Source organism: Vigna angularis, chromosome 2 (genome assembly GCF_016808095.1).
Source record: "Vigna angularis cultivar LongXiaoDou No.4 chromosome 2, ASM1680809v1, whole genome shotgun sequence".
NCBI lineage: Eukaryota > Viridiplantae > Streptophyta > Magnoliopsida > Fabales > Fabaceae > Vigna > Vigna angularis.
In genome coordinates this window covers 34483195-34505061 of record NC_068971.1, presented here as the reverse complement: position 1 = coordinate 34505061, position 21867 = coordinate 34483195, and the positions used below count along the sequence as shown (strand labels likewise).

The window sequence follows — 21867 nt, the reverse complement described above, 5'->3', positions numbered from 1 at the left end:
AAACGATACAAAAATGATTTGGGATAATAATGTCTTAATTTTATTATTGCGAAATCAATTAATGGCCAACCGTGGTCCGTGACGATATAACAGCTAATAATGAAAAATACAATGACGACCAAGACTAATAAATTTTAGATGTTTGAATAGCATAAAAGGAAAACAAGACTTTAAAAGTTTTCTAAATCAATTCATTTAAAAACCAGGTTGTGGGTTATGACCTACCGTCAATTTTTACTTGGTATACAGTGGCGATTCAAAGGATACAATTTATGAGGAGGGTTCACAACTGATTGGATGAAAAAATTATTAAAACTTGATATAGTTATTTAATAATAGATTAAAACTGATTTTTTTAATTCATTTAATATTTTTCTAAAACTTTAATCGAAATTATTAGTTCAATTTCTGGATTGATGTTTTAAAATTGATTGAAAATGAAAGTGAACTAAAATTAATTATTTTAATAATATTATATTATGTAAAAATATAAAAAATAATATTTTAGAAATGATAGTGATTTAAAAATAGTAATATTAAATTATTTTAATATTATTTTTTTTAATATAAATAGTTTTGTTTTGAACAACTTTCATTATTTTAAAACACATTATTTCTATAAATCACTTTTCTAGAGTTTTTTGACTTTTTTTAAGAGTTTTTTACTCTACTTGTTTGATTGAAAAACCGAGACTATAGAATTGGACCTTGCGATGAACTCTTCAATTTGAGCAGATCAATTTCTCCCTTCGTGTAAGATGAGTTTTAGCTTTTTTTTTTGTCGGTTTGTTCTTTCATTGCATATGAATCTTTTTGGCTTGCATGTAACTTGTTTGATATTGGGCTTAGGAGTAGTTCTTGATTTACATTTTCAATGCATTGCTATGATTGACCTCTGTGATTAATTGTTTCCTTTTTTGGAATTACATGACCCCAAAGTGGGCATGTCAATATTATGGACTAACTTATTATTTTGTATTGTAGGTATCTGATCAAGGAAGCGTGTCAAATGATATGAAGAAAATGAAGAACAACAAGAATGATAATTGTTATTTAGAACATTTTTTAAATTGTTATGTAGAAGAACATGTTTATTTTTAATTTTTAGGACCGAACATATCTTATTTCTTAAGTTGACAAATTAATTGTATTTGAAATTTTACAATTTATTTTATATAATAATAATTACTTTTGGTTTCATATTATTATGGTTTAATATTAAATATATTTCTTGTTAATCATATTAATAAAGTCATTTGAATAATAAAAAAATAAATTATTTCTATTACTGGCGATTTTCAAAACCCCAACTATAAACTAGAAAATACCTGCAGTATTTTACTAAGCCACACAAGTCCCAACGGTTTCTATCAACTCCAGCAACTACCGGCAGTTTTTACGAACCTCTGTAAGTACCAGCGATTTCTGTGAAACCCCTCGCAAATGATTGCGGTTAAATAAACCCCTGTAAGTTGCGACGATTTCTAAATATCCCACACAAACAACAGCGATTACAAATAAAACCGCCGAAAATCTTTGTGACAGTGATTTTCCCAGCGGTTTTGTCAACCACGGGAAATGTATTTACCAAGGGTTAAAACCACCAGTAATTTTCTTGGAGGTGTGTATTCGTCAACTTTCCCTTTGGCGATTGGACAGATCATCGCCTGACCTAATACTTCATGTGCGAAACTCAATTAGTCTATACCAACTAGACAGTAGGGGGTGAGACTCGATTGTTCTCCCATGTCTCTTGGGTAAGGTGTCCTTATTTTGAATTTTCATCTTGGATTCATGCATTCATGCTTTTTGCTTAAGAGAAAGGGATTTCCCTTTCTCCCAAAATGTATGGATGGAACTTTTCCTTTTTTAATGTTGGGTTGTCTCGCCCGAGTTTTTTAGGGTGGTGCTACTCTGATAAGTTATTGTGAGTGCTTTCTGGACGAGGTTCTCTGTAGAAATCTTTCCTTTTAGAAATTGTCAAGCTTCGAGTTGAGGACTTGGAGCTCCTCGTGATGTTGTGCTTAGAGCAATTCCATATCTTTATGGTATTGATCTTAGAGCATCTTCATGATCTACTGGTGCTGAGTGCATAATTACTCGTTTTGTTGGACGATAGTTTCTACTTGGATTCAAATGTCATTGATGGTATTAGAACATATTGATTGTCGAGGATGCATATGCTTAAGTTTGAATTCTAGTTAATACAATGTATCTTGTGGTCATGAAAATGTTTTCTCTAAACCCCACAATGGGTGCTACATAATGTTATTATCAGGATATGACAAAGAGTCTTCAAAGGGGGTCAACAATCTCTAAAGACGGAGTTAATGTTGGGGAGTAGTTTGGATTGAGTTCCAAATGAGATTAGAAGGGAGACCTACTTGTAAAAATAAATTGTGATGCTTAAATCAGTAAAAAAGTAAGAATGACATGAGAATATAGAGTATTTCGTATTGAATAAACATGTGTGTACTCCCTATTATGAAGTGCATATATTACAAAAATTATTGAAATTATCGATGACATTTTACTGACAAAAATATGTTAGTTGGTAAATTTACATTACTGACGAATTTTACAACCATATTTGAAAATTTGATTTAACGAAAGATTATATTGATGAAATCATTACCGATTGAAAATTTGATTTAACGAAAGATTATATCGATGAAATCATTACCGACAAATTTTTTCATCGTTAAAATCTGTCGATAATGCATATTCTTTTACCGATGGAAAAATTCATCGATAAATGAGATATGCATTACCCATCAAAAATCTATCGGTAAAAAGAGTGGGAATTTTCTTGTCCATTTTTTCACTTATCGACGATTTTTTCCGTCGAAAACATTTGTCAATAATAACATTTGCCAATAATACATATTTCATTTATTGATGAAAAAATTCGTTGATAATGCATATTTCATTTATCAAGGAAAAATCTATCGGTAAAATCCGTTTGTAATGCATATTTCACTTATAGATGGAAAAATTTGTCGGTAAAATGAAATATATATTTCCAACGAAAAAATTCGTTGATAAAACGGGCGAGAATTTTCCTGCCCATTTTTTCTCTCTTTTTGCGAGACAGAGTTATTTTTTCTTTCTCTCGTACGTCTTACTGATTTGAGCGATGCAACTTCCTTCTTCTCCTACTTCCCATCTAGTCAGGCCGCCTCCATCCCATTCAGTCAGGGCGTCATCGCCATCTCCACTAACTACATTGTGTTTGAGGTCTTCCACTTCATATTTTTCTTCTCTAGTATGTGTAGAGAAGGGGTAGTGCCTATATTCTTCCTTTTTCACGGAACTATGCAACAAAACCCTGACACCACCGTTGTTTGTTACTACTCTTACGATCAGAGGCACCCTGCAGTGTTTGGCATGAGCATTATCTATTTTTTTTCATGCATTGTTTCGTCTAGATGGAGAAAAATAGAAGAAAGAAGAAGAAGGAGAGCGAAGAAGACAAACCAAATCGTGATATTTATTGGCGAATTTACCGATGAATTTTTTCGTCAGTAATTATCGACGAATTTTTATATTAGTAAATTACCTAAGAATTTTTTTCATCAATAATTACCGATGAATTTTCTGTCTGTAAACTATCAAGCGATTTTGTTTTTAGTCCCTCTTTCAAACTAAGGTACCTTTTGGTCCTTCACCTTTAGGAAACCATAATTTTTCGTCCTCAAAAACCAACAACGTTAAAAAGAAGTTGAGCTGGCTAATGGTGGAGTGTCACGTCATTTTTTTTTTCTGACACTGAGTCAATATGTCCCTTACCGTACGGTAATGCCGAACGGTATTGGTAAGGCCAAATGGTTATGATGACTGAATGACCGAACGATATTGGTGGTGATCGAACGATATTGTTAATGGCCGAACGGTATTGGTAATGGCAGAAAGATTATGATGACTGAATGACCGAACGGTATTGGTGATGACCGAGCGGTATTGGTGGTGGCCGAATGGTTATGATGACTGAATGATGATGGTGACTGAATGATGATGGTGACCGAACGGTGAGGGTCAGATTGACTCAGTGTTAGAAAAAAAGATGACGTGACACTCCACCGTTAGCCAACTCAACTTCTTTTTAACGTCGTTGGCTTTTGAGACGGAAAATTATGTTTTTCTAAAGGAGAAGGACTAAAAAATACCTTAGTTTGAAAGAGGGACTAAAAATAAAATCACTTGATAGTTTAGAGACTAAAACATATTTTTAACCCTAATGTAATCGGGTTGAGATGGAGAAATCTGGACTTCTATACATTGTACTCTTCCTTATTTTGAAATGGCCTTAGGCATCTTTGACGTACAAAAACAAAATTTAACCAAAGTTGCATGATCTAAAAAGAATTCAAACTTTTTCCAAGTTGGTGAATTCGAAAAGTTGCCCACAAACATCACCATTGTCCATGACTTATACAAGGTAAAACGTATCACAAGTTACGTCAATTGTTTCATAAAGTTAGTTAAATTGACGAAGTTAATTTGAATAGTTATTCTTTTAAAAAAGAGTTGATCTTTCAGTATAAATTATAATTTTTGTCATATATGTTTGATACAATCAGAGAGACGGGTCAGTTATCCGTTAACAGTTCCATCTAAAAGTATTTGCTTCCTCTGCTGCCCTATTACTTATTGATATCATACACAGTATTCATCAATACTCACAAATATTTTTATATATTTGTTATAATTTATAATAAAATTATTTTAAAACAAATCTTTAAAATATAAATTCAAATAAAAATAATAGATTTTAAGTATATTTAAATCAAATTACTTAATAAAATATTAATAAAATTATTTTAATCTTTTTAAAAATTAAATTTAAATGAATTGCACTAAAATATAAGTTTTAAAAATTAATCTTTTATAAAATAACTTTAATTATATGTATCTAAATAAAAAATATAAATATAAAGTCAAATTTTAAATTATTATTTCATAATTAATATTTCTTTCACTAGTAATTTTATTTTGATCATTTAAATATAAAAAATTAATTAAATAAAATTTATTAATAATTATTAATAGTAGCGTTTTTTTTATTATCATACAATAAACTAAACTTGCATTTGGGTTGTAACATTATACAGACAAATATAAAAATATATTTAGTCTTAGTTGTATCATTCTATATGCATTCCAAAAGTAAATTAACAACAAATCGTACAGTAAAGTTTTCAATATGGTAAATTACAATTTATGGTTACATTTGGGTTATTCTAGTTTTTATTCTCAAATTTAAAAAGAATTTTGTTAATCTCTGAAAAGTAAAAGAAAAATATGAGTATTTCAAGATTAAACTACTTTTAATCCTTAAATTTAGTGTTTAGAAACTAAAAAAAAAAAAATTGTTTGTATTTTAGAAGAGTGAAAAAAAAACTTTAATTTGAGAATCAAAACCATACTCATTCCAAACTCCAACTCCTAAAAACACAATTATAAGTAAATTATTATATAAAATTTGTCCTTATTGACATGAATAAAATTTACAGAAGCAGCGAGGTTCTAGTTGTGAAAATACGAAGCAGCTTGAGCCATGAGGCTTTTGCTTACATCTGATATGTAACTTGCTGCAACCAATATCAGAACCATGACAAGCATGAACTTTAGGGCAACATCTCTTGTTGTTTCCTGCGGAACCCTCTCATCATCTTCTTCAAAATGGTACTCTGCATGATCTTTCATATCATTTTCTTCTGATATTTCATTCTCTCCTTTTCTCTTGTTTCCCCTTTTCTCTTCCTTCATTTCTTGCTCCTCTTGAAGAATCTGAGAGCTTTTCTTTGGCATCACCACTGAAAGAATGCTCTGCATCATATTGCCATGGATTGCATCGTCGTTGCAGTATGATGGGATTTCGAACTCTTTCTTGAACCGCTTCCATCTGTTTCCTTCCGATGGACGCTCCCCAGATATTACCAGCAAACCAACATGGTTTATCTGAATTCGTATTTGGTCTCTCTTGAAACCTGAAAACAACTTTTTCTGCTAACGTTCTTACGGAACATCATAACATTTTGTAAAACTTGCATTTCTATTAATTTCATACGCTTTATTCTTTTAATTATTATAATATGGAGTGATTTTTGTATCTTCACGAATCTTATACACGTATGTTGACCTTCCTTTATTGCTTTTTTAAGAGATTGCTATTAGGATTTATATTTAAAAAGGTTGAAAATTGTTTATCTTTAAAATAACCAGATTATATAAAAAAACATTAAAAAAATGAAATATATTTATTTTAGCAAGAAGGTTTTAAAAAGTAAAAATATAAAGCCACCCTTTATAATAATAATTAAAATGACATTAAATAAACACTTAATTATATTTTTCAGTTCATGATATTTGAAGTAAAATGAATTTCAAAATATATGATCTAGATCCTTCAATATTATACTTTGAGGTTTAAAAACAATGATTGGATTCTCTTAAATTATAGTGCTTTCACTAAAAATGGATGTTTTTAAATTTGATTGACTGTTACTTTTAAAATCTTAAAAACTAAAATCGGATATACATAAATTCAGGCGATAAAACATAATTAAACATAGCTTGAATATTAGTCAAATGAAGATTCAACAAAAATGGTTTTTATGAAGAGATGAAGCAATTAAAAAACATGCAAATTGATATTTGGAGAAATGCAATGGAACATGCCTGGAAGATGAAGTTCAAGGGTGTCACGACCCTCTTCTCTACGCCACATAAACAAAGGATCAAAATCTTCATAAGACCTATTGGCATGTGCATGCTTGGGAATTTCCATGAATTCGAGAAGTTTTGGTGAGTGAGATGGTTTTAGGTTGAAGAGGAACCAATTAATATATATTGTTTTACATATAAAACTTGAAGAAGAGAAGAAGCTTCTAAGGTAAAAAGGGCTTCAAAGGTTTTCCTTTTGGGTTGGTGTTGAACTAGAATTATCCCTTGTTAACCTTGTCAAGTATCGTCACCCCGAGGTTAGTAATTTTTAGGGTTTATATTTATAGATATATGCTTCTATGAGGGATAGGATTATTCATTCATGTTGTTCCATTCGTGATAACAAAGCAAGAAAATGCTATACGAGGAAGCAAACCATGAGAATTAATGAATATTTTCTACAAATGAAAAATATTTCATGCACTATGAAATTCTAAATGAGGAAACAACTGAGAACTAAACTTATTCAAAGCAAATATTGTGGTAATCAAGAATTCAGCCAATATTGTATAATGCCATTAATTCTTCTTCTTTTTATAATCAATCTCAGCCATTTCTTTCTTTTATAGAAACATTTTTAATTAAAAACTAAATGACCATGCACATAATTTAAATTATCTTTTGTCAATCTCTTATTAAAATTTGTGTTTACTTAATTTATAGAGAAAAGAAAATATGATTATAAAAACATATGTTTATTATATATATATATATATATATATATATATATTCATTAAAAGTAGAAAAATATTCATTAAAATATTATAAATAGACAAGATTCTAATATATATGATTTATTTATCTATTTATAATCTTGTGGATGGGGAAAAGTATTGGAGAGAACTTTAGATTTTATCTAATTTTATGTTTGGATGAGGTGATTTAAGATGATAATTAATTTATTTAATGAATTAAAAAAAATGGAGTAAAATAAATCTATTTGGAGAAGAAAATTGAAATTCAATAACTTTTAAAAGTTTCAAATAATTAAAATAATAAAATTCAAAATTTACCAAAAAAAAAGAAAGATATTAAAATGTCACAACTAGTCGTGTTTTCTTTATACATATATTAAAAAAATAAATTCTTAAATATTAATTGAATATTTAAATTTAATATTTTTCTAAAATTTTAATTTTAAAATTGTATTTTTAAAATAAATGTTAAAAAATAAAATTTTGTCTTAAAAAAATAATTAATTTATTCAAATAAAAATAAGTGTTATAAGATGGGTTTGAGAGAGTGAATCATGTTCAAAGTTTGAGAAACATAAAAAGCAGATCCGTGGTATAAGTGTAAGTATTTAGTTGCATGGTATTTAGAATTTGACAATTAGGAGAGATCATACATTCGTTGATGACTAGTTGTTGCACACTTCAACTCATATCATACCCTGCACCAAAACAAGGAATTAACGTTGTACTTAGTACCACAATTTATAGAATAAAGTGATACCAGAAAATAATTAAAAAAAAGTGGTGCACAATATATAATCAAAATGAGTGGTGGTTTGTTTTTAAAACAGTTGTCACCACCTTCCTCAAAAATCCAACCATAACATAGAGGTAGGTACAAAAAGCATTTTTCCTAAATATTATGGACAAAGGAGGAAAAATTAAGACTGAGTTTTTTTTTTTCTTTTATTTTCCCAAATGCTCTAGAAAGAAATCAATATTAAAGATGTCACCACTTTGCATGTTGTTTTCAATAACATTTTCCTGAATTGATGTGTCGTTTTAGTCACGGTGAATTTCGTGGCTATGTCTGCAGAACCTCCATCCACTTCGGTGGCCGTCGCAGATGGACAATCCAAGGGTGCCAGAAAACCCAAATGTAAATTTTTCTTCTTTCCCTAAAACTTTTTTTATTTAGAATTTAGAATTTTGGTGAATCTCATTATGAGATGCCCTTCCCTACAATGAGGCATTTTCTTGTATTTACATTGTTTTTTATCATTGCATGGTTTTAAAATGGAAGTTTTGCTTTGAACAGGTTAAAGGGTGTTTGATAAAATGTTCATTTAGCTTTTGGGAAAATGTTTGAATCCCATTATCCACATGAAATTTTGTACCATCATAGTTGATTGATTGTACTGTCATATAATCAGTGTTCCCTGTATAGATCTATCAAATGGTATAATGGTGATTAGACATTCAATGGAATTCTATTGATTTCTTTTTTTGAATGGTATAAGATATCCCTTTTGTTTTATGTTTTTCAGTTTGTGTTTTCTGTAACATTCATCTCGCCATGTGACTCATGAATTTTTGTATTTGTGATAGATTCTAGATTCTCACAGCAAGAACTGCATGCCTGGCAGCCAATTCTAACACCTAGTTGGGTACAACTTCCTACATAACTTCCATAGTTTTACAACAGAATCATAGTATGAAACCGTGTTTGTCTAAAAATTTGTCCACTTCTTTTTTTCCAGGCCATTTCAATATTTACGGTTATAGGACTCATCTTCATTCCGGTTGGTCTTGCTTCACTGTTTGCATCTGAGAGTGTAAGAGATTGTTTCCATGTATATTACATAGTATCAAGTAGAATTTTGGTACTCAAATTGAATGTGTGTTGAAGTAGATCTTTTGATACAGGTGGTGGAAGTTCCATTCCGATATGATGAAGAATGTCTTCCACCCAATCACAAAAATGACGCAGTGGCATACATTAAAGATGATACGGCAAACAAAACTTGCAATAAGAAATTGACAGTCAGTACAATTGCTTATCACCAATTTAAATGAAAATAAATTTCTACTTTTTTCTTTGAGGAATTCATTTCTCCTTGTTTGAATCATATGCAGTTTAGGCAGAAACTTTTGTAAAACAAATTTCTGCAAATTTTGCAGGTTAAGAGTAAAATGACGGCCCCTGTTTATGTCTATTATCAGCTTGATAATTTTTACCAAAACCATCGCCGGTATGCGCAGTTAACCAGTGACTTTTTCCCTTCATTGCTTTACATCAATGCATTTGGCTTGGCACCCATTTTAGTACAATGACCTCTTCATTAGACTGAGACATCTTCAATCGTGTTCTTAAATTTAGATCCAACATAACTTAATCTCAAAAGATGGCTTAGCTTTATATTTTCTTTTCTGATTTTGTATCATCCTTCATATCAGGATTAAACACGTTTCTCTTGAGAACTTCTTGGTTTTCACTGACCTTTGTTTGTGCTTTCTTTAGTCTCATGTTGTATAAAACTCATTCATATATGAGAGAAAAACAATTCATTTATGATGAATGTTGGAATGGTTCTCCTTACTTGGATTTTGGATGATATTTTCAGATACGTTAAAAGTAGAGATGACAAACAACTAAGGAATAAAGCATCTGAGAATGATGTTGGCAAGTGTAGTCCCGAAGATTATACACCAAATGAAATGGGTCATAAACCAATTGTTCCTTGTGGCCTTATTGCTTGGAGTATGTTTAATGACACGTACAAACTTTCAAGCAACAATAAGGAATTGGTGATTAACAAAAAGAATATAGCATGGAAGAGTGACCAAGATGGGAAATTCGGGTCTGATGTTTATCCAAAGAATTTTCAAGCTGGAGGTTTGAGAGGGGGTGCTAAACTTAATGAGAGCATACCTGTAAGTATATCTTTGTATTTATGTTCATTTTTTGTGGGAAAAATTAGGCTTGTTTATTTTGCCTTATTCTCAACTTGTTTCCTGTTTTCAAATATTGATATACAAATCTAAGAAAACCGAAAAGAAAAAGTTGTTTTTGATGTTTCCTTAACAGATATTCAAAAACAGGAAACCAACTAATAACTGATGGTAAATTTGTAGATTAAAAGGGAAAAAATAAAACAAAAAGTAAACAGTGTCTTAGTTCTTCTACTTCTGACATTATGAGAAATGAATCTTTGTCATCATGCGACATGTACCAGCTGAGTGAGCAAGAGGATCTGATTGTTTGGATGAGAACAGCAGCACTACCTACTTTCAGAAAACTATATGGAAAGATTGAGACTGACATAGACGATAATGCAGAAGTGATGCTTGTAATAGAGAACAATTATAATACATACGAGTTTGGAGCCAGAAAGAGCATAGTTCTTTCAACCACGGCTTGGGTTGGTGGAAGAAACCACTTCTTGGGGATGGCATATATTCTCATTGGTGGGATTTCCTTGTTACTGGCTGTGGGTTTCCTACTTCTATATGTGATGCAACCAAGGTGAGGAAGTACTACATATTTTCCTCTCCTTTACTTCATAGTTCTATTAATTTTATAGGTAAAAACATTGACAAAATACACCATGATTGTTTCTTCATGATGGGAAGAAATCGGTAATTTGCTCTGTATAGTAACACTCCCTCTTCCAAACAGTCCTTAAACTAAAGTAATTATGTAATTATTACTCTCATAAATATGTTTTAATTCCTTACAACTTGGACGAGAATTAAAATTTGTTTCTTTGTCAAACTTTGATATATTTGTGTCCCTAAATTTTAAAAATAAATAAATATAGTCTTTCTAAGTCAACAAAATCAATTTTTTTGGACTTGTTAACTAGCTGACATTTAAGTTAGAAAATGTTAAATAATATAAACAATTTAAATGATAAATAAAAAATATATTTAACATGTCAAAAATATTTAACATAATTGAATTAAAAGAACTATAGGTTCATTTTTAAAATTAGGAGATCAAAATATATCAAAAATATTCGATATTGACACAAACACAAATGAAATTGGAGATGTAAAAGATTAATATCACTCTTTATCCAAAATTTTAAGGTAATAAATTATATAGTGCTTTACTTTCTTATTTCTATCCAATGTGAGACTTGTACTCATACTTGGATTCCTAACAATTTAATCATATATTTTACTAAATAGATTAATTTGAAATTTTTTTTCAAAAGGACGGTATAGCTTTATTTCTTGTACGTAGGGATTTACTATACAGTTTCATTTGTTTAAGAATTAATTTGGAAGAGGGGTAGTAATTCAAAAACTAAACTGATAGTTTATTTTCTTATTGGTTAGATGATTAAAGATTTTCTGAAAATTTGTTTATGTTGGACTGTTTAAGCAAAATTTGACAATGGAGCCAAATAGAGAATGACATTATATGTTGTTGTATATGCAGACCTCTCGGAGATCCATCATACTTGTCTTGGAACAGAAATCCTGGATGTCTAAGATGATTGGCTTTTACCATTTGAGTTGTTTAACAATTCATTACTTCTCATATCTCAATAAAGGATTTGTCACAAGGCCTTCTACTTTGGAATCAGTTTGTCAACAAATTTACTTTTGATACTGTCGTAGAATTTCCTCGCTATTAATATTATATGGGACAGAGACAAGTATATCATTTTGAGTACTTGGACCTTATCTGTATACTGTTTTAATGTTTCCTCAAGATTTGTTTATCTCTTGTAATTACATCTTTTGAGGATTACATTAGGTTCTGTTTGTATTTTTGTTTGTTTCTTTAAAACAGGTATTTAGATTTTCTTAGATGTTGAATGAAAGTTTAATTGCTTAGTAGTGAGAAATTGTTTTAGAAAATAGTTTTCAAAACAAAAAAGTGAGAGGAAAATACTATATGCCAATGTTTTAGATTTAATTTGGATTAGCATGTAACATGCAGGGAGTTTTATTATGTTAATCACATTTAGAAAAGTTATGTGTAACATCACCTTATTTAAGTGTATATAATAAAAGGTAAAAAAAAAGTTGAAATTTTGATTGATTTATATCCTCTGTTTAACTTTTTCTAATCTCAAAAAATAGTCCAAAAAGCATTAAAATTAAAAAGATATAAATAAAAAAAAACATTTTATTATTATTTTGGTTAGAGGAACTTGGATCGAAACGTCAAATCTCGACTCCTAAAGATTATACCTAAATAGAGTAATACATCTAACAATTTCATATCCAAATCCTTGCACTACTATTTATTATTCTAATCTCTAATCTTTAATTTTTAATTTATTTCTTCATGAATGAAATTCATTAAACAAAAAATAAAGTTTAAAAAAATCTTGTGATTTTTAATAAACTTTAATTATTATATGGTAAAAAAATACAAGTGATGTATGATTTTTATTCATGTATATTTCACGTTCAAGTACACTTTTTTTCACCTTTCAAGTTTATTTCGTTAGATACAAAACTGTATATATTCTCCATAGGAAATGTTATGTTGTCGAGGACAATTTAGTAGCAAAATTCAAGTGAATGCAAAAGAAAATGAAAAAAAAGTTATATTAATGAATAATAACCTAATAGATGTGAGAAATAGGAACGTTAGTTGTTATTTAGGTTTTGTTCACTTGAATGGATTTGGAGGAGAGTGATTGAGGGGTTTTGAAGGTAAATTTTTGTTGTTGTTTATTTGAGTGAATTTGGAGGTACATGAGAGTGAATTTGGAAGTAAATTTTTTTAATTTGTCACGTCAATCAAATCCTACACTAATTCTCACAAACTTTACTTTCAAATTCACTCTCATTTACCTCCAAATCCCCTCAAATAAACAACAACAAAATTAACTTTCAAATCCTCCAAAATCTCCTCAATCACTCTCCTTCAAATCCATTCAAGTGAACAAGGTCTTAAAGAGACAAAATAATTCTTGATTGACATCCCCAAACTAATGAGATTGGTCAAGTAATATCAATTTGTTAACAAGAAAGTGATGACAAGGGCGGGAAATAACATTGATAGGCATATTTGCAACTTGAAGTTAAGTAGTGACATGAGAGAGTGAAATAGAATGATCATCATAAGCTTCACGAATAAAGTGGTAGTCTACTTCAATATGTTTGGTATGCTCATGGAACACTAGATTTGTAGCAATATAGATGACACTAGTATTGTTAGCATAAAGAGGTGTTGGAACATCTTGAGAAAACTCAAGTTCAGTCAAAGGAACATGAAGCCAAATTATTTCAAAACAAGCAATAAACATGGCATGATACTCGAATTCAATAGAGAATTAAGATATGTGTGTTGCTTCTTTTTTTTCTTGAGATCAATGAAGAACCTAAAAACATGCATCAATTAGTGATTGATTGATGAGTGTCAAGACAATCAGTCCAATCAACATCACTATAAGCAATTAACTTAGGAGGTGTGCCAATGGGAAAAAATAAACCTCACTGAGAGGTACCTTTCAAATAAACCTCTGTAAGAGGTGCCGCCAAGTTGATGATGTATAATGTGAGTATTACATTGATGGATTTGATGAGATATATGTAAATATGATTCATCCAAGTGGTGCTTAAACTTGGTCAAGTGGCGTTCAACCCTAATCAAGTGGAACTCAACGTAATTCACTAATGAGAGGTGGTACTCAAAGCAATTTAAGTGTCACTTAAGTGCAATTCACCACTAGGTGGTAGCGCCCAACGACGAATTTTTCTCTGTGTTCATAGTGGTTCATGGTGGTAGGCTTAATTGAAGTGACACCCAACACATGTAATATCATGAAATTTCTAATTTTTTACCTTTTATCTACATTTCCTTGGCTTCTAACCTTTCTTCACTTGATATAAGAATTTTATGTTCAATTATTAGACAAAAACTTGTTAGGATATTGGAAAGTCTGCCAAATCGAATAAGTAATAAAGTTGAAAGTCCTAATATCATTTTTCCAAGAAGCTTGTATGACTCTCAACAACTCTCATAATTCACACTCAATTAAACAACAAAGTTTACAAAAACACAAAGAAACTCTTTTTGTATTTTTATCAAACAATTAGTGTGTAACAGAAATTTAACATAGATCATTTACAATTGTCAAGACTAGATTTCATTCACTTCATTGTCATGCATTTATAAACATCTCAATTTCACTTTCATGTTAAAATCAATTCACAAGAATACTAAAATCCTATACCTAGTGACTTTGAGATATTTTCAACTCATCAAGTTTCAATTCTTTGAATCATCAACAAGCAACCATGCATTAAGTTCAAGAGTCTTAAGATTAGTGATGAATCATGTTCAAGTCATAATACAAGTTTCATTAGGTACTTAGTTTCAGTTCTAGGTGCAAAAGACATTTTCCAACACCTAGTGAACCAAATATCAAGCTATGGATGGTGAAACCAAAATAAACATTAATCATAGAAATCAAATACTAACATTGAAATAGAAAAATATGTCTATTGACCTCTCAAAATACACAAGAAATTAGTTTATTTCATCTAATCTCAACAAATAGGTTTAACTCTCCATGGTGGAGAACCTAAGGTTTACAAAATTGAAGAATAAAGGTTGTAGTTGAAACCATAGATCAGAATCAAGGCCTCCCCCAAGGTTTTTTGTAGTTACTCTACGCTCCAATTACGCCTCCCATTCGCATCGCCAATTACCCACCGCATCCACTTATTATGACAAGTCTCCTAAAGTATGCCATAATAACTCTTACTTTTATTACGAAAATGTCATTGGTCAGCTTATTATGACAGGTGAATTTCACCTATTATAATAAGTCGTCATAGAATTTTTTTTCCACTAGTGCAATTTCGTGACTCATCTTCCTTTTCAACCTAAAAGGAGCAAAACCTTCATGGATGAAGACGAAAACCCAAAGAGGAGAAGGGAGAGCTTCCCAACCGCCCAAACAACCTTCAAGAACCTCTTTTCAGCGTCCTAGGAAATTTCTAGTCAAGAAAACATGGGATATGATCCCTTTTTGTTTTGTGATGAATGTATTCAATAATTCCCACAATGTGCACTTGCTTGATGAACGGGCTGAAATGGACCGTGTCTGAAGTTTGTACTTGAATAAATTATAACTGATAATCCTTGATATATTATAATATATTCTTCAATATTATGAGATTTCCACTTATCTAAAAAATATTTCACAAATAAAATCCAAATACTAATTTTTTTCAAAATTTTCTAATAAAATCTAAATTATTTAAACATATAATAATAAAAATACCAATAAAAGATAAAATATTTATATTTTTCTAAAACTACTTAATCCTTAATTATTTAAAAAGATAATAATAAAAATATCAATTAAAGATAAAAATAAACATAATAAAAAGCTTGGTAATGGCACCAAACGCATGTAATATTTTGAAATTTCTAGTTTTTTTTATTGATGAAAATATGGCTTGCTCCAAATGATGGAAATGGAACAAGAAACCACCCATACGAAGGAACAATGTTTTGTGCCAAATGATGAAAACCCTCTTCATGCAAGTTGAAGGAGACTTCATGGACTTGATGTACTAGACGTGGAAGCATGTAAAGATGAATGAAAATGTATTTGGTGAGTGGGTTGGATGTAGGGATGACAAAAATACATGTGTTCGCGGGTATCTGCAGATAAAACTTGCAACGGATAGTTGGTACTCACATATATTTATTATCCACATGTAGTGGGTATTTTAATATCTTCTTATAAATTGGCCGTTACCTACAAAAATATAAAAATAAAATTTAATTTATATTTTATTAAGTTTAATTTAATTAAAATTAAAATTAATTTATATTTTATTAGGTTAAATTTAATTAAAATTAAATTTTAATTTATATTTAATTTAATTTATAGTATATTATATATATATTTTTTTGTAATTATATTTAAATTTTATTGGGGAATGAAGAAAGGAAGTAGTGCTCGAAGAAAGAAAGTTGGGGTAAAGGCAGAAAGGAAGACTTGAGGGAAGTTGCGCGAAAACAATTTGGGAGAATGGGAGAGGGAAATCCCAAATTCGCATTTCATTAAGTCGATGCTTATACTGACAGTCGTAATCCTTCGGTAAAATCACTACGCCATTACAGACAGCCACAGTCCTTCGGTAATCACCACCTCACATGCCCTTCGGTAAATCCTTCGATAAATCGATATTACCGAGGGTCAAAAGGCCGTCGGTATTTAGCCTTCGGTAATTAGTACATTTCTTGTAGTGATAAATATATTTTTTAAATATTCGCGGGTAACCCTGGGTACCTGTGGGTATTTTAAAATACCCGCGAGTAATTTTTAAATGGGTATTCACATGGGTAGTGAGCAGGTAGCGGATAGATTTTTTTGTTGTGGGTCGAGTAGCGGGTTTTATGTATGACCAAACCCATTGTCATCCCTAGTTGGATGTGTATCTTTAAGGAGGTTGGGCCAACCATCAAGGAAAAGGTTATGAGACATCAAGAAGACATTTATCCTAGATGAACTTAGAAACGAAAAGTTGCAAAATGGGTAGAAATTCTCTATATTATTTTCAAGTATAAGTTTCTAAGTTCATTGTACAATGCTTGAGCACTCCTTTTATAGAAGGGGGTGGACTCAAGTCAATAAAGAAGAAAGAAAGTACATTGAATTTAAAAGTTTTAAGAACCTTTTTCAAGAGTAGATGCAGGCACAAGGTGTTTTTGCCTCTAAGTAAGGTTTCTAAGGATTACTTGAGGCCCAAACAAGCCCAAAATCTTGTAGTGTTAAATATATATATATATATATATATATATATATATATATATATATATATATATATATATTATATCTTCAAAAAAGAATACAATCTACCAAACTTTAAGTAATTAGACTATTTAGAAGATCGTTTAATCAATTATATGCACTGTTTCGGATGTGAGGGGCTGTGTTGGTCCCACGTCTCCACGTCACTCTCTTCTCGTATTTCGTACGTCTGATCCTCTGTACTCATTCCTCAGTTCGCCGGTGGGAGACCTGCAAAAGATTCTCCGATGCCAAAGTCAGTTGAGAGCTATGGCGTTTTTCTCAGACAGTAATAAATGTTTAGTAAATGCAACCTATCTACCACTCACCCTGGATCTGTATTTATAGTTTTCGCTATGGGCTTGGGATTAGTGAAAAGTTAATCACGGCCCAATTCAGCCCAATAGCTTTTAACACCTACTTACCTTAAGCTAAGTTGATTAGTAACGCGGCCGGCCGTCCTCGCGGGTTTTATCCCCAAGACCGGCCGGTCCTGACGGGTCCACGGCCTGGGCGGCCGGCTTCGGGTGAGTCTTGATTATGGGCGCACGGGCGTCCGCCCTGCCATACATAACCTTTCACAACAGTGAGTGATTACGGGCACATGGGCGTCCGCCCTTCAATACCTAACCCTTCCCAACAGTAAGTAAAAGGGTAGTTTCCTGGGTCCCATACGGTGATGTGGGCGGCCGGTCCGTTTGGTAGTCCAATGACGTGGATGTCCTTCCGTACGACGTCCGGTCCCTGGGTCCCATACGGTGATGTGGGCGACAGATCCGTTTGATAGTCCAATGACGTGGATGTCCTTCCGTACGGCGTCCGGTCCCAGCTGATACATGCACATTGATCAACCTCTACAAAACACATTAAACAACAAAAATCCTAATTTATTTTAAAATTATTAGAGTGACTACTATTAATAGAGTTGACTTACATATTTGGAAAAAATACTATACAACAATACAGCTATTAATAAAAGGACTTTTACATGTGTATGTTGAGAAAGAGTATGTTAGTATAAGAAAAATATTAGAAAAATAAAAATTTAAACTCCCACAATAGTTTAAGTGTGATGCCTAGAATGTTAACCTTAAACCAATCTTCTAAAAAGCTCTAACACAACAACCGCGGATCAACATGTCATTTGTCAATGATCATCTTTTAAGGCCTAAACATATATGATTCATTCTAAGAAAATAAAATTAATAAATGATATATATTCTTGAATGCAAAAATCTACATGATCCTGAGTGTTAATTTATATATAAAAAAAAATGAGACATTGACTTACTAGGCAATAGCTAAAGTGATACATTTCTCTTACTGGACAATTGCTAAAAGAAATAATTTTTTGTAAATTCTTTGCTTATATGAATCTCTCTAACTTAGTAAAGAGTATTCTAGATTCATATAATCTATTTTAAAAATAGTATCCTTCCAAATCAAACTTGTCTTTTTTCTAAAGTTAAGAATGATACTTAACAAAATTAGAAATAACTTAGTTTTAAATATTTGTGTTATTTATGTAAGAGAGTGACAAAGAACATACTCAAGAGTAATTTTGTAATATGATATAAGTTATAAGTGATAATGAAAATGGTTTTTAATATGTAGATTATAATAAAATCTTTCAAGAATTCATTAAAAGAAAAAATTACATATTTTAGTTTCACTATATCTATATACAATAAGGTGTTCATTATATAATATAATACATGTTTAAAATTCTTTCTTTGTTTATCTTTAAAAAAAATGAAAACTTTTTTAAACATTTCGAATTTGTAGACATTGGTTAACAGACCTTGTATTCCTATCTAAAGTTCTATTTAAAATTTTATTTTTAGAGCTAATCTATTATTTCATATAGTAGATTATAAAAAGATTATTTATATTACAATGAATTCTAATTTAATACATTCCTCTTTTAATTTACAAAAAAAAAAATCTACATATTTCAAAGTAGGAAAAATATGAATATTTTTTAAAAAAGCAATTTCATCTAATTTTTTTATTATATAATTTGTTTGTTAAAAAATGTAACAAATGATTAGTGGGAGATAAGTGGACTCAAAAGAAAAAGAAAAAACCGTTGTATTTTTATAAGGAGTTTCTTGGAAATATAGAAGATAACATTCCCGAAAGCTCTCTAACCATGTAAATGCTTGTATTTTGGGTTTTTAAAAAGAAAAATAAAATGAACGGTTAAATATAAATATATGAATATTTGATAAATTTAAATTTGTTTTTAGCCTCATAAAACAGAATGAATGAGTTTTGATTGTGATCCTTATAACTTTTTCATTATTTTTAGCCCTTGTAAAATTCAAAATTATTTTTTATTGTTAATATTACATGATATTAGTTAATATATGAACAAATGGTCAAATAATCATTCCAAGTGACATCTATTAGTGTTAATTTTGTCACAGAATGTCAATATTTAACATCTTAAAAAGCATTCTTAAAATTTATAAAATAAATGTTTTTTTTAAAATGAATATTAGAGATTAAGAAATAGTGATTTTGAAAATTTGAAGAGATGAAAATCAAACAAAAATATTTTACAGGAACCAAAACTAAAATTTACATACTTTATGAAGATTATAAATAGATATTTCAAATCTAATGGAAGGAAAAACAATTTCTCTTTATAGAAACAAAAATGAAAACCTTTTCATTTCAATAAACTAAAACTATATTTAAGTCTATTTAATATTTTTACAATTGTTTCATTAAATACTTGTAAATTCTTTCTCTCTCTCCAACATTTTCCAAATATATTAAATTAGAAATTAATATCATTCACAATTTTCACATATAAGATATGAAATACAAATATCCTACTATATAAACTATTTATGAATACTTACACATAACTACTACACTGATTATGAAATTTGAATTATTTACTAAATAATATTTTAAAAATTTAGCAATGTAACGTTTGACTTAAGAAATATTAAAAGGGAGTTGTTATTAAACATAAAACATAGTTTAGTTATAATGTGTATTAACATGATGAGTATGTATTAGTGGACCCTAGATAAGGACATTGATGGTTGTATTCTATCTTAATAGTTACATGGTGGCGTGTTATTGCAATGATTTAATGGTGTTGGTTATTTGGTGTATAAGCAGCCACTTGGTGAACACATTCCTTCTCTTATTTATTATTAGTTGCAAATTTTCTGTTCATAATAAATTCAAATCCAATCCACAACGATGCTGTCCATAGATAAATGATTTCGTGGATTGGATTTTACTTGACGACTGTCTACGGTTCCATTGCGTGTGCTTGGGGTAGAAGTTTTGTATAAATGTATCGCCATGCTATTAAGTATTTTGATTTAAGTTCTTTTCTTTCTAAGAGGTGGAATAGAATAACCGGTTGAAGCGTAATGATCATACGTCTTTAATGCATTGTATGTCCCATAATAGGTCGTACTCTTCTACATTTTACCGGAAGTCGATGACTATTCATAGCTATTACTTTGACATCAAAGAAGAGTTTGACCCAATGCTTAATCACACATGCTATATTTTTTTTAAAATATAATATCCATACTTTTCTTTTTTACCAAAATTACTCTTTTAGTCTTTTAGACTTTCTATTAAAGCTTCAGACGGAGGTTATATTTTTTTTATGATGCAAAAGTCTTGTAAAATTATATTTTAACAATATTTTTAGTACAAATTCTCAAGAAAAAATAGCTTTAGAAATAAATAGGTTTTATTCTTCTAATTTAAGATTTTATTTAAAATTTCAGACTTCTATAGATTGCGGATCTTATATTTTATGTTAATTTGTTTTTTTTTTAAAATCCAATAAGACTATATCTTAAATTTATGTCTAATAACATTTGAAATGAATTAAACGTGTTCTTGATATAATATTTTTAAAAACTAATTTTTCAGTATAATAAATATTAAATATTTTGTTTTTAGTATAATAAGAAAAAAGTTAAGTTTTAATACAAAATTGTTTATTATGTTGAATTTAATTAAATTTTGTTAATATTTTATATAGTTCAACACGTGTTTAGTCTTTATGTGTATTTATTAAAGTGAACACTAACTTAATATGTAATTAACTTTGAAAACCTTTCAAATTAATAAATACATATAATAATAATTATTAAATATTAGAATAGCTATTTAATTACCTTAACTATCAATTAAATTCAAGTAAAATTAACATAATACAATTTTTGTATTAAAACAGTAATTTATTTTCCATTGTACTAAAAGTAAAATATATAATATTTATAATATTAAACGATATTTACCTTCATATTTATGATTTAATTAAAAATGCAACTTAGAATTAGTTCATACAAGGAATATTATAGATTATAGTAGTACTTCTAATTTAAATTTCATAGATATAACTATTTCAAAAGCCCATCACATTTAATATTGTTTACTAATTCTTTTAAGAATTTTGACAAAATATTTCTTTTTGAGATTTTTCTAGTCCATTAACCACAAAATAACTTAAACCTAATAAAGCCCTTACAAATTATTTAAAATTTTACCCAATTTAAATGGCTTATTGCTTTATTGATAATCACGTTCCCGTATTACAACGGAAAGGTTAACCTATAAGCCAACCTATACTTTTTTATAAGAAGAATCTTCACATGACTTTGTTCCAAAATTTTAAGAATAAATAGTTGCAGTTATAA

General features: G+C 29.6%; 2 protein-coding genes across 2 annotated transcripts; one reads left to right on the top strand and one right to left on the bottom strand.

The window, feature by feature from the left end:
* Window positions 1-5446: 5446 nt before the first annotated feature.
* Window positions 5447-6851, bottom strand: LOC108328722 (inactive protein RESTRICTED TEV MOVEMENT 2). The gene is made up of 2 exons (XM_017562616.1): window positions 6682-6851; window positions 5447-5990 (listed from the first exon to the last, which is right to left on the bottom strand). The coding sequence occupies exons 1-2, from the start codon at window positions 6788-6790 to the stop codon at window positions 5527-5529; spliced, it is 573 nt and encodes a 190-aa protein (XP_017418105.1). The 5' UTR covers window positions 6791-6851; the 3' UTR covers window positions 5447-5526.
* Window positions 6852-8354: 1503 nt separating this feature from the next.
* Window positions 8355-12146, top strand: LOC108328588 (ALA-interacting subunit 3). Its single transcript, XM_017562467.2, has 8 exons — window positions 8355-8559; window positions 9009-9067; window positions 9161-9235; window positions 9327-9443; window positions 9582-9652; window positions 10025-10334; window positions 10637-10926; window positions 11848-12146. Exons 1-8 carry the CDS (start codon window positions 8487-8489, stop codon window positions 11903-11905), a joined length of 1053 nt encoding a protein of 350 aa, XP_017417956.1. The 5' UTR covers window positions 8355-8486; the 3' UTR covers window positions 11906-12146.
* Window positions 12147-21867: the final 9721 nt, after the last annotated feature.

What these genes read in the sequence shown, in the direction of transcription:
- LOC108328722 (XM_017562616.1), bottom strand. Translation starts at nt 6,790, where the DNA reads ATGGAAATTCCCAAGCATGCACATGCCAATAGGTCTTATGAAGATTTT. An exon ending in CCTTGAACTTCATCTTCCAG is followed by an intron (nt 5,991 to 6,681) that starts GCATGTTCCATT and finishes AGTTGTTTTCAG; the next exon opens with GTTTCAAGAGAGACCAAATA.
- LOC108328588 (XM_017562467.2), top strand. Translation starts at nt 8,487, where the DNA reads ATGTCTGCAGAACCTCCATCCACTTCGGTGGCCGTCGCAGATGGACAA. An exon ending in TTTTACCAAAACCATCGCCG is followed by an intron (nt 9,653 to 10,024) that starts GTATGCGCAGTT and finishes TGATATTTTCAG; the next exon opens with ATACGTTAAAAGTAGAGATG. An exon ending in AACTTAATGAGAGCATACCT is followed by an intron (nt 10,335 to 10,636) that starts GTAAGTATATCT and finishes GACATGTACCAG; the next exon opens with CTGAGTGAGCAAGAGGATCT.